General features: G+C 41.0%; 1 protein-coding gene across 1 annotated transcript in view; it reads right to left on the bottom strand.

The window, feature by feature from the left end:
* Positions 1-12,937, bottom strand: part of LOC122553173 (WD repeat-containing protein 64-like) — a 132,701-nt gene that overhangs the window by 99,258 nt on the left and 20,506 nt on the right. The window contains exon 4 of the mRNA XM_043696759.1: positions 9,468-9,574. Within this exon, the coding sequence (XP_043552694.1) occupies positions 9,468-9,574 (107 nt within the window). The remainder of the gene's footprint in view (positions 1-9,467; positions 9,575-12,937) is intronic.

Below are 12,937 nucleotides of genomic sequence, written 5' to 3'. Positions count from 1 at the left end.
CTGATGGGTGAGTGCTGAACCAGAGGACACAGCTTAAAAATATGGGGTAGACCATTTAGGACAGAGATGAGTAGAAACTTGTTCACCCAGAGAGTGGTGGCTGTGTGGAATGCTCTGCCCCAGAGAGCAGTGGAGGCCCAGTCTCTGGGTTCATTTAAGAAAGAGTTGGGTAGAGCTCTCAAGGATAGTGGAATCAAGGGTTATGGAGATAAGGCAGGAACAGGATACTGATTGAGGATGATCAGCCATGATCATAATGAATGGTGGTGCAGGCTCGAAGGGCAGAATGGCCTACTCCTGCACCTATTGTCTATTGTTTATTGTCTATTGAAAAGGGAAAAGAGGTTATACTGATAGAATTAAATGTAAAAGGATAAGAGGATAAATGCTGCCATAGATGAGAAAGGTCAAAGACTTATGTACTGTACGTTCCATGTAATTCAATGAAATCAATTACGAGAGAGATTTCTCAATAATTGCAGCTAAAAATAGACCAACTCAGATACCTTGTCTCATTAACAACATATTGATTATGAAGCAGTGGTGGTATTCTGACAAATTATTTCTATGTTGGAGTTAATATGCACTGCAGTTGCATTGAATGCACTTGCAGTTACATAATAGAAATGCTGTCGGTAGGTTCTGCCAACAGAAAACAGGAGAGAGTAAGAGATCCAAGAAATGGTGCAGAAGCCTGGATGAGGAATTAATGGATTCTGACAATTTCATTATTAAACTTTGGGTTCAAATTCCATTGAACAGCTATTTTAAGACAGTGGTTAAAGTGCTGCCAGAGGAGTGTTACCTGAGGTGTTGAACTGTCAGCTAAGAATATTATTCAAAAGAATTTTTAATGAAGTATTAAAAATAGTTCATCCAAAATCAGCTGGATCACACAGAACATTAAAAAGAGCTAAGATGTTTAATGGTTTAATACAAAATGCTATGTTAGAAATTATTATTTAAAGTAGAAGTATTCATATTTTCAGTATCAAAGAAGTTTCTGCATTTTTTGAACAAATACAAGGAAAGATAATTCTTCTCAGTTGATTCATCCTATCCGTTCAGTCCCTTATCTGTCTTCCAGTACAATTATCATATTCTTCTGACCAACGTGCTACAATCACACAGCAATGTAAAATAATTGTTTGTAGAAAATAATGAACAAATTAGTTGCAACAATGTATTCAATAAGAAGGAAATATAAAACGGTTATAAAAAGACAAAGAGGTAATGATAATTGACATCAATAATAATTAAAACATTCAGGCCCAATTTGAATATTTCTTTCACTCACGCTGACAATTATATGTGTCACACCTTAAAGGAAAAGATTTAATTTTTAATTGTTTGATTGAAAAAATTCCAATATCAGTTTCAAATTTATCATTTGTTAGTTTGTACCCTTAGGACTCAATTCTTGCAAAAACATTTGCAGAGAGCAAAAAATGCACTTGAGGCATAAAATCTTGAAGATCTGCCCTGGGACCTGGTCTCTGACTTTTCTCTCAGGTGGAAGGGAATAGAGGCTGGTTCAAATTTACATATCCAAGGTTGATTAAAGCAACTGCATATGTTAAAGTGCATATTCATGTCTCTTCTAGTGGGATTGTGGATGGTAGACCTGGTAGGCAATGTTCTCAAGATATTGGAGTTCTTTGGAGAGAATGTACCCTTTTGAAAAGGTAAGGTACCATGTTAGACGTGGTCCCAGGACTCTTCTTGGAGAGGCCAGGTGTTCTTGGAAGAGGAAAGGTACCCTTTTGTGGAATTCAGTTGCTCTTTGCAATTGTTAAGTGCAAACATGAATTCCCTTGAGCTGTCAAAGGAACCTGCCAAAGGGAGGAATCAAGGCAATCACATCTCCTGGCATTTAAAAATTTGAAAGAAAAACTCTTTGCAGTGTTAAAAAAATTGCTATTTTTATTATGTCTGTTGACATAAGCCTGAGAACTATTATTACAGGATTAACCCTGCATAACTGTTATTACTAGCTATCATTATTACAGTAGAATGCTTGACAATTCACATTTGACTGACATCTCCAAATGTGGCCTCCAAATGGAATCTTTGAGAAATACCAATGGGTTCAAACGATTGTTCATATGAGGCACTAAGCTTGAAAGGACTTTAAGTGTAGTGAACTACTTTTTATCGTTCTGCTCATGGTAGATATTAGTTGAATATTGGAGGAGAGCCAGATATACAATGGAATAATCAAACATAAATGCAAAATTGAAAAAAAACTGTTGTTGAAGCATTCAGCAGAAGATGAGCTGAGGCAGAGGCAGATATGGGAAATGCCTTTATTCATTCACAGGATGTGGGCATTGCTGGCAAGGCCAATCACTAATTGCTCTTGAGAAGGTGGTGGGGAGTTGCATTGCTGCAGTCAATCAATGGGATAGGTGCATTCACAATGCTGTTACGAAAGGAGTTTCAAGATTTTGACCCAATGACAATAAAGGAACATACAGTGGTATGTGCCTTGAGGGGAACCTGCAGATAGTGATGTTCCCATGCTACTATTGTCCGATTTAGAGGTAGAGGCCACAGATTTGTAAGGTGTTGTTGAAGGAGATTTGGTGAATTGTTGTAGTGCATCTTATCTATGATACACACTTCTGCCACTGTTCAGTGGTACAGCAGTTGAATGTGTTAGATGTAGCGCCACATCAGGTTGCTTTGTCTTGGATGATGCCAAATTTATAAGTGTTATTGAAGGCAAGTGAAGAATATTCCACCACACTCTTAACATGTGCCTTGTTGATGATAGACAGGCATTGGGGAGACAAGCGTGTAATTACTTGCTGAAAAATCCCTACGTTTTGACCTGCTCTGTAGCCACAATATTTATTTGGCTGGTGCAGTTCAGATTGTGGCCAACGGTAATCCCCTAGATATTGATAGTGGGAGATTCAGGGTCGTAATGCCATTGAATACCTAGGGGATGATTGTTGCATTCTCTCTTGTTCAACATGCTTGGCACTTGTGTGGCATAAATGTTAGTTCAAGCTGAATATTATGCAAGTCTTGTTCCATATGATTAGAGAACACTCAGCATGTGAGGATTGCTGCTGATCCAGGAAATCTTAATAGTGAATTGGATATATGGCTCAAAGTTCATCTCAGGGTCAAATGCAATTCAAAGATTGCAAATAATCTTGTTTAGCCTCAGGAGATTGCCAGGGAGAGCAATGAAGCCAATGACTTCATCTGAATATCAATGTTGGACAAAAAGTCTATAAGTTTAGAGACAGTGAACTGTTAAACATGATAGTGGTGAAATAGTGCTGAGTGGTATCTGCGTATATATCGAGTCGTGGAGTCATACAGCATGGAAATTGACCCTTTGGTCCAACCAGTCTAAGCCAATCATAATCCCAAACTAAACTAGTCCCACCTGCCTGTTCCTGGCCCATATCCCTCCAAATTTTTCCTATATGTGGCAAGTGACATTGCTTTCAGATTTTGTCACCAAAGGTCAGCATCTATATGAGAAAAAAACTGGGAACCAACAATAGATGTTTGGGGATAAACATTAAAGATGAAATTGTACAGGCAAAAATAAAACTAGGAGAATACAATCCTAATTTGGAGATGTCGGTGCTGGACTGGGGTGTACAAAGTTATAAAATCACACAACACCAGGTTATAGTCCAACAGGTTTATTTGGAAGCACTGGCTTTCAGAGCGCTACTCCATCAGGTGGTTGTGGAGTTGAGGATTGTAAGACACAGAATTGATAGCAAATGTTTACAGTGTGATGTAACTGAAATTATATATTGACAAAGACCTGGATTGTTTGTTAAGTCCCTCATCTTTTAGAATGAACATGTTGGTTTAAAAGGCATTAGGTATATGAATAGGAAGTGATTGAAGGGATATGTGCTGGGTGCTGGCAGGTGGGACTAGATTGGGTTGGAATATCTGGTCGGCCTGGACTGAAGGGTCTGTTTCTGTGCTGGTACATCTCTATTACTCTATGACACTATGCGTAAATCGCAGAACATTTAAAAGTTACATTCTCAAGTGAATTTTAACAATTGCTGTTATGTCAGCCCAGATAATGCATTGAAGGTGTGAGGTGCCCTGTGTGAGGCTGTCTGTGCCCCAATGTTCAGACTGATTCTAATCTAAAAAATGGATTTACAGAATCTTACATGGATTCATGCAGTTTTTGAGCAAAGTAAAATGTAATTATGCAAGTACAAATTCACCCCACAAACTTATATGTGTAGGTAGGCATGTGGGTGTGTGTTGGCAGGGGGGGTGGGCAGGGTTTATGAATGTCTGTGAGAGAGTGTATATGTATGTGTATGAGTGTAAAGGGGTATATGTCTGTGAGAGGGTGCATGTGTGAGTGTGGGAGTGTATGTGTGAGTATATGAAAAAGGGTCTGCGTGAGTGTATGGGTCTGTAGGACAGTATGTGTATCTGTAGGAGTGTGTGTATGTAGGAGTGTCTGTGCTTCTCTATTCCTGATGAAGAGCTTTTGCCCGAAACATCAATTTTCCTGCTTCTCGGATGCTGCCTGACCTACTGTGCTTTTCCAGCACCACTCTAACCTAAACTCTGGTTTTCAGCATCTGCAGACCTCACTTTTGCCTAGGAGTGTCTGTGTGACTGTGTCGTGTGTGTGTGTGTGTGTATAGTGCAATGGGGTCGCCTGTAGTGTGACATGAACCTAAGGTCCTCGTTGAGGCCATCCCCATGAGTACTGAGCTTGACTATCAGCCTCTGCTCTGTCACTTTCCCTTGTTGCCTGTCCCGAAGTCTGCCTTGGAGGAGGATGGTCACCCGAAGGTCCAAGGTCGAATGTCCTGGACCACTGAAGTGTTCTCCAACCAGGAGGGAACACTCCTATCTGTTGATTGTTGTGTGGTGTCCATACATCCATTGCTGTAGCCTCTGTTTGGCCTCGCCAATGTACCATGCCTCAGGGCATCCTTGCCCGCAGCGTATGAGATCAACAACTTTGGCTGAGTCACATGAGTACCTGCCACGTAAATGGCAGGAGGTGTCCCCACGCATAATGGTGGTATCCGTGTCGAAACTCTGACACGTCTTGCAGTGTCCACCATGAAAAGGTTGTATTGTGTTGTCCTGAAAGCCGGGCAGTTTGCTGCAAACAATGATCTGTTTGAGGTTTGGTGGTTATTTAAACGTGAGAAGTGGAGGGCTGGGGAAGGTCTTGGTGAGAGGCTCATCCTCATTGATAATGTGTTGCAGGTCGCAATGAACATGGTGTAGTTTTTCGGCTCCTGGGAAGTACTGGACTACGAAGGGTCCCCTGTCAGTTGCACGAGTCTGTGTCCTGAGGAGGTCATTACAGTTTCTCGCTGTGGCACGTTGGAACTGGCGATCGATGAATTGAGCATCATATCCCGTTCATATGAGGGCACCCCGACTACTTCCAGGGTAGAGTTTCTAATTTACTGTTATCTCTGCATTATCTCCTTAAGTGTCTGATTATCAGTCTGTCACAAACTATCCTATGTTCTTTCAGTATTCCAGGATATATATTGTTGATCCCAGGTAATTATTATGAGTCCATTAAAGCTGTCTAGATTTTTCTTGTCATTTGTATGTGTTGGCTTATATCTGATCCATGTGCTTTTATAAATGGTACTTAAAAAGCTGCATTGTTAAGCTCAATAAACACTACCATTGATTGAATCTCCACAACTGGTTACTTCAGTACTGAAGATGACCGAAAATGCCCCTTTCTAGAGGTGAAGATAATTTATCAGAGGATAAGGCCTTTATGCCCGACAGATAAAAATCACCTAAAAGTAATTAATGTATTTTGCTAAAATTATGAGATGAAAATTAATAATGTGAACAGATGGTGCATTATTACAGATTAAATAGTGATTTGATAAAATACTGAATAATATGATAATGGAAAATATGCAATTAAACACATTGATGTGTATAAATGCTGGAAATCACACTGACAACAGTCTATGCAGTTCTATCAGAATGTGAAAGATTCAATAAGTGAAAATTACACATAAATCATCAAGCCTTGACTAGTTTTATGACACAAGTGATATTTTAAACACATTCTGGAACATACTGTTAGTACTGGGCTAAATGATAAGAAAGTACAAATAGATATCACTTTTATTTAATTTACTGTTGAATGAAAAGTTCATTCATCTCCTTGCAAAAAAAATCTTTTTAATCACTTAGGCCTTTTGTTCTCCAATCTCATTTTTAAACAATAAAAGTTCCAGCACTAAAGATATTCCAGGTTGTTAGAGCACTCCTCAGAATTAACCTCAGGATTGATCATTAATAACTGTTCCAGATGATACTCTGAAAATTAGGTCTGGGAAAAAAAGATACTGAAATATTTTTGTTAAAAAATGACCCCAAAACAGAAATTTGAACTCATGCTGTTTTAATAAGAACATAAGAACTAGGAGCAGGAGTAGGCCATGCAGTAAGATCGTGGCTGATCTTTTCTTGGCCTCAGCTCCACTTACCCACCCTCTCACCATATTCCTTAATTCTTTTACTATTCAAAAAAGTATCTGTCTTAGCTTTAAAAACATTCAATGAGAAGCCTCAATTTTTTACTGGCCATAGATTCACAACCCTCTGGGTGAAGAAGTTCCTTCTCAATTCAGTCCTAAATCTGCTCTCCCCAATTCTGAGGCTATGCCCTCTTGTCCTAGTTTCACCTGCTACTGGAAACATCCTCTCTACATTTATCTTATCTATTCCCATCATAATTTTATGTTTCTATAAGATCCCCTCTTATTCTTCTAAATTCCGATAAATATAATCCCAGTCTACTCAGCCTTTCATCATAAGCCAACCACTCAACTCCGGACTCAACTGAGTGAACCACTTCTGCTCCCCTCTGTGGGTGTCAGTACATCCTTTTTCAATTAAGGAGACCAAAATTGCATACAGTACTCCAGGTATGGCCTCACCAGCACTCTGTTCAACTGCAACGTAACTTCCCTGCATTTAAACTCAATCCCTTTAGCATTTGCCTTCTTCATTACCTGTTGCACCTACAGACCAACCTTCTGTGATTCATGCACAAGCACACCCAGATCCCTCTGCACAGCAGCGTGCTGCAATGTTTTTACCTTTCAAATAATTGTCTTTTTACTGTTATTCCTATCAAAATGGATGACTTCACATTTGTCAACATTGTACTCCATCTGCCACTCACTTAATTGATCTCTCTCCCTCTGCAGACTTTCACTGTCCTCTGCAGACTTTGCTCTGCCACTCATCAATGTGTCAACTGCAAACTTTGACACACTACACGTGATCCCCAACTTCAAATCATCTATATAAGTTGTAAATAATTCCAGTCCCAATACTGATCCCTGAGGCACACCACTGGTCACTGATCACCAACCAGAAAAGCACGCATTTATCTCCACTCTTTACTTCCTGTTGGTTAACCCATCATCTACCTATACTAATAGATTGCCTGCAACACCATGCTTTTTTTAAATTTTACACAGCAGCCTTTTGTGAGCACCTTGTTGAATGCCTTTTGGAAGTCTAGATACACTGGGTCCCCATTGTTGACCATGCTCGAAATGTTTTCATAGAATTCCAGTAATATTTTTAAACATGACATATCTTTTATGAACCCATGGTGTGTCTGCCTAATTGAACGATTTCTATCTAGATGTCTTGCTATTTCTTCCTTGATGATAAATTCAAGCATTTTCCCACTACAGATGTTAAGCTAACTGGCCTATCATTCCCCATCCCTTGTCTACCTTCTTTTTTAAATAGTGGTGACACATTCACTATTTTCCAATCTGCTGGAACTGCCCCAGCGGGGCGGAAGTGGGTACTGCAGATGCTGGAGATTAAAGTCAAGATTAGAGTGGTGCTGAAAAAGCACCGCAGGTCAGTCAGCATCTGGCAAAAGTGCTTCATCAGGAATTGCCCCAGAGTCCAGAGAATTTTGGAAAATTACCACAAGCACATTTGCTATTTCTCCTGTCATCTCATTTAGTACCTGGGATGCATTCCATCAGGGCCAGGAGACTTGTCTACCTTTAGCTCCAAACTCCAAACTTCCCCAACTTTTACATTGCCCAATTTTTAAAGGAAAATTATTATTTCCTCAGAGTCCAGCCTAATATTAATTGTATAAATATTCTTCAGAAGTGATGAATGATGTTGAGATCAGCATTTTATTGGCTAATTTTGGCATATGCTGCACTTTCTACTAGAACCCCTTTAGTTAGTTTGTGAGGGTGCTTCTGCAACGCAGTTAGAAAGAAGTTCCTGGAATGTGATGCTGCGGCAATGAAGGTACAGTAACTATATAACCAAGGAAATGATACGGTTTTACAAAATCAGAATTAGTTCAGAATTGGCTAGGTTTTGCTTCCTCAAAAGGCTCTATTGATGGAGTGTTAGTGTCCCTACCTCTGGCCCTAAGCATCCTGAGTTCGAGTCCCATCTACTCCAGATGACATAGCATCCCTGAGTAGGAAAATAACACAAGTGTAGAAAGAAATAGTTAACGAGTTATTATTTTTGGGTGGCACAGTGGCTCAGTGGTTGGCACTGCTGCCTCACAGCACCAGGGACTCTGGTTTGATTCCAGCCTCAGGCAATTGTTTGTGTGGAGTTTGCACATTCTCCCCGTGTCTGCGTGGGTTTCCTCCGGGTGCTCCGGTTTCCTCCCACAGTCCAAAGATGTGCAGGTCAGGTGAATTGGCCATGTCAAATTGCCCATAATGTTAGGTGCATTAGTCAGAGGGAAATGGGTCTGGGTGGGTTACTCTTCGAAGGGTCGGTGTGAACTTGTTGGGCCAAAGGGCCTATTTCCACACTGCAGAGAATCTAATCTAATCTAAAAAGGCAACACATAAACATGGACACTTCTACCCAATTTGTTTCTGTTGGAAAATGGTTTCCTCAAGTCTGTGTTTCTCAGTAGAATAACACAAATACTCTGCTTGTAGAATAATTTGCTTCAATAGGACAAATTCAATGCACCCCAATCAAATTATTTTTTCTTCTACTACACTATGATTTTACTTTTAAGTTCAATCTTTAATTTTAATTGCTCTAATCCTGATTGTCAGGTTACCTTGGTCATAAGGTCTGGAACATTTGCTCTACGCCTTTCTGCCCCTACCTCGCTTCCTTCCTTTTAGATATGCTATTAAAGCTATTGCTTTGACCAAGATGTTGGTAATTTGACCTGTCATCTTGTTATGCAATTCAGTGTCATCCTTTATTTTGTAATATTCCTTTGAAAGACCTGGAGATGGTTTATGATGCTAACGGTGCTAGATTAATATGTTGTTATTGTTATTGTTGGTATGGATGATCACTGATGCCACACTTTTTAACTGTCCAATAAATAATTTTTAAAAGTTTACACTTGTATTCTACTTACTTTTCCATGAATCTTAAGTTACCTGAGTTTGCAATATTAAAAAAATAATGATTCTCAGACTTACCTGGCTGTTATAAAGTAGAATAATCCCTTTTAATGTAGCTACTAACACATGATCAAGATGGTGCACATTAACCACACAGTGAATGTGATCATGTCTCCTTTTTAACTCTGTCAAAACAAAACACCAAATTCCAATTAGTACAAAGACCCAACAACGTCTTTTCTACATCAGGCAGCTAAGGAAATTTGGCATGACAACGAAACCCTTGCCAACTTTTATAGGTGCGCCATCAAGAGTGTTCTGTCTGGATGTATCACTACCTGGTATGGCAAATGTACCATTCAGGATTGCAGACGGTTACAGAGAGTGGTGAACTGGCAATCACAAAGGCCAACCTCCCATCCATTGAATTCATCTACCAGGCCTGCCGTCAAGGAAAGGCTGCCAGTATTCTCAAAGATTCATCCCATCCTGGCAATGTTTTTCTACAACCTCTACCATCAGGGAGAAGGTACAGAAGCCTGAACACACGCACCAGCCAGTTTCGAAACAGTTTCTACCCTACTGTTGTTAGAATACTGAATTGACTCACAAACTCTTAACATTCGCCTGTTCCTCTGTTTTAGCTTTTTGCCGCTGTTTACCTATAATTTACTCATCTATGCTACTTAACTCTGTGATCTGCCTGTTTTGCTCACAAGACAAAGCTTTTCACTGTGCCTCGTGACAATAAATTCAATTCAATTCAATTAGAACAATTTGCAAAAATTCCAAATTTCTCTATTTTATCTAGAAATAACTAACTGTCTTTTCTAATTAATGAATTTAATTAGTGAATTTTTGGAAATGATCTACTGTCTTGAAGGTAGTACTGCTAAGTGTTTTAGTGAATTTGACCGGTGCTTAGTCTTACTTAGGAGAGCTAGATTCTGGTCCTTTTAAGGGAGTTTTCAAATGTGGTGGTAATGCCGCCTGAATTCACACAGTTTGGGGTCTTGTGCTGGGTGGATGCAGAATGGTGCAGTAGAGAGATGTTGTTGTGATGTGTACCCCAACATCCAGAGAAAAATGTCCTGCTTTCCAACCAACTATTGAACAGTGATACGAGAATAGCATTAGTGAGTGGCATGAGGCCTGTCTGCACAAATTAGCATCTTTATGATGTAATCGCACCTCACTGGTATCCAGTTTTCCCACTCTCTCACCCACCAGGTATAAACTTGATGCTGACAATTCCCAATATGACAGCTGGAGACTCCAGCTTACTGCTTGCTCCTCTGGTACTCCATCAGTCACCAACACCTCAGGGCATGCTCCATGTCCAGCAACCACATCCAAAGCCCTGTCCACTAGGACCTATAGGTCCCTGTCAGGAAAGCAGGATGCCACTTTGCCTTTGTAGTGCAGGGTAGCTGCAGACTGCCAGTGTTTGACTGGGTGCATGGTTGGGCTTTAAAGGTGCTACGATTGGGGTGGCACAGTGGCTCAGTGGTTAGCATTGCTGCCTCGTAACACCAGGGACCTGGGTTCAATTCCAGCCTTGGGGACAATCTGTGTGGAGTTTGCACATTTTCCCCATGACTGATGGGTTTCCTCCGGTGCTCTGGTTTCCTCCCACAGTCCAAAGACTTGCAAGTCAGGTGGATTGGCCATGCTAAATTGCCTGTAGTGTTAGGTTCATTAGTCAAAGGGAAATGGGTCTGAGTGGGTTACTCTTCAGAGGGTTGATGTGGACCTGTTAGGCCAAATGGCCTGTTTCCATATTGTAGGGAATCTAATCTAATCTCCTGGCAGCACAAAACCTGGCATTGGTCAGCAGTGTCATCTGCAGGGAGTGGGGCAACATGATGACAGGGATGTCATAAGGGTATGGTGCTCAGATTAAATTAGGTTATTTACACCGTGGAAACAGGCCCTTCTGCCCAACAAATCCACACCAACACTCTGAAGAGCAACCCACCCAGACCCATTCCCCTATATTTACCCCTTCACTCTGGTTTCTTCCCACAATCCAAAAATGTGCAGGTTAGGTGAATTGGCCATGCTAAATTACCCGCAGTGTTAGGTGAAGGGTTAAATGTAGGAGAATGGGTGACGGGTCGGTGTGGACTTGTTGGGCCAAAGGGCCTGTTTTCACATTGTAAGTAATCTAAACCTAGCACAATGGGTAATTTACCATGGCCAATTCACCTGACCTGCACATCTTTGGACTGTGGGAGGAAACCAGAGCACCCAGAGGAAACCCACGCAGACCCGGGGAGAATGTGCAAACTTCACACAGACAGTTGCCTAAGGCAGGAATTGAACACCAGTCTCTGGCACTGTGAGGCAGCAGTGCTAACCATTATGCCACCATGCCACTGTGCCGATAATGCAATGAATTTGAGAAGATAGCATAAGTAAACAAGTTAGGGTACATGGAGAGGAAACCCTCTGTGAAACTCAACAAAATTGACATTTAGCCAACTTCTGATAAAATTCAGTCCTACATTTCAGACAGCTGAAAGATTCACTGATTCTCAACTCTCTTACAACTACCAATCAGAGGATAGAAAAGGGAAAGAACATTCACAGGCGGATGTTTAAAACTAAAAGTGTTCAAAGTCCATATCACTAACATTAATCATCACAATGAGTACAAATTTCACAAGAGAAAATCCTGCAAGTGAGAACTGCCATTGATAACTGTGATGATTACAAAGTGATGTAGATTCACCTGAAACTGGTACATAAATAACTATTGGAGATGTGGCACTTCTTGGGTACCGAGAATGCATCTTCTGTTAATTGGGATTTGGCAAGGCCCAAATAAACGATCATTATAGGGTACTCTTCAGTCAGAGGCACAGACAGGTGATTCTGCGGTCATGGGCAAGAATTCAGGATGGTGTGTTGCCTCTCTGATGTCAGGTTCAAGGATGTCTCAGAATGGTTGCAGCATATTGTCCACGGGGAGAGTGAGAAGCTGGAGGTTGTTGTACACATTGGTAAGAATGACATAAGTTAGTGAAAGGGTTAAGGTTTTTAGGTGGGAGGTTAAAAAGCAGAACCTCAAAGGTAGTAATCTCTGGATTACCGTCAGTGTCACGTCCTAGTGAGAGTAGGAATAGAAAGGTAGGGCAGATAAATCAGTGGCTGAGAAAATAGTGCCATTGGCAGGGATTCAGATCTTTGGATCATTAGGATCTATTCTGGGGCAGAAGAGATCTGTTCAAAAGGGACAGGATACACCTGAACTGGAGCAGGACCAATATCCTGGTGGGAAGATTTGCTGGGGGTGTGAGTGGAGTGGAGTGGAGTCCAACTAGTAATGAGAATAGAGAGACAGATGAGGATGGTTCAGAATTTAAAGTGAGCAAGTTAATTAGACAAGAAAATGTGTTGCTGGAACAGCGCAGCAGGTCAGGCAGCATCCAGGGAACAGGAGAATCGACGTTTCGGGCATAAGCCCTTCTTCAAGTAGGCGGCCTGTCTCCCCTATATTGGGGAGACAGGCCGCCTACTTGCGGGGGGGTTCAGAGGACACCTCT

The sequence above is a fragment of the Chiloscyllium plagiosum genome, chromosome 9 (assembly GCF_004010195.1).
Source record: "Chiloscyllium plagiosum isolate BGI_BamShark_2017 chromosome 9, ASM401019v2, whole genome shotgun sequence".
Lineage (NCBI taxonomy): Eukaryota > Metazoa > Chordata > Chondrichthyes > Orectolobiformes > Hemiscylliidae > Chiloscyllium > Chiloscyllium plagiosum.
Note: the sequence above shows the minus strand (reverse complement) of the source record. Positions and strands in the feature narration are given on the sequence as shown.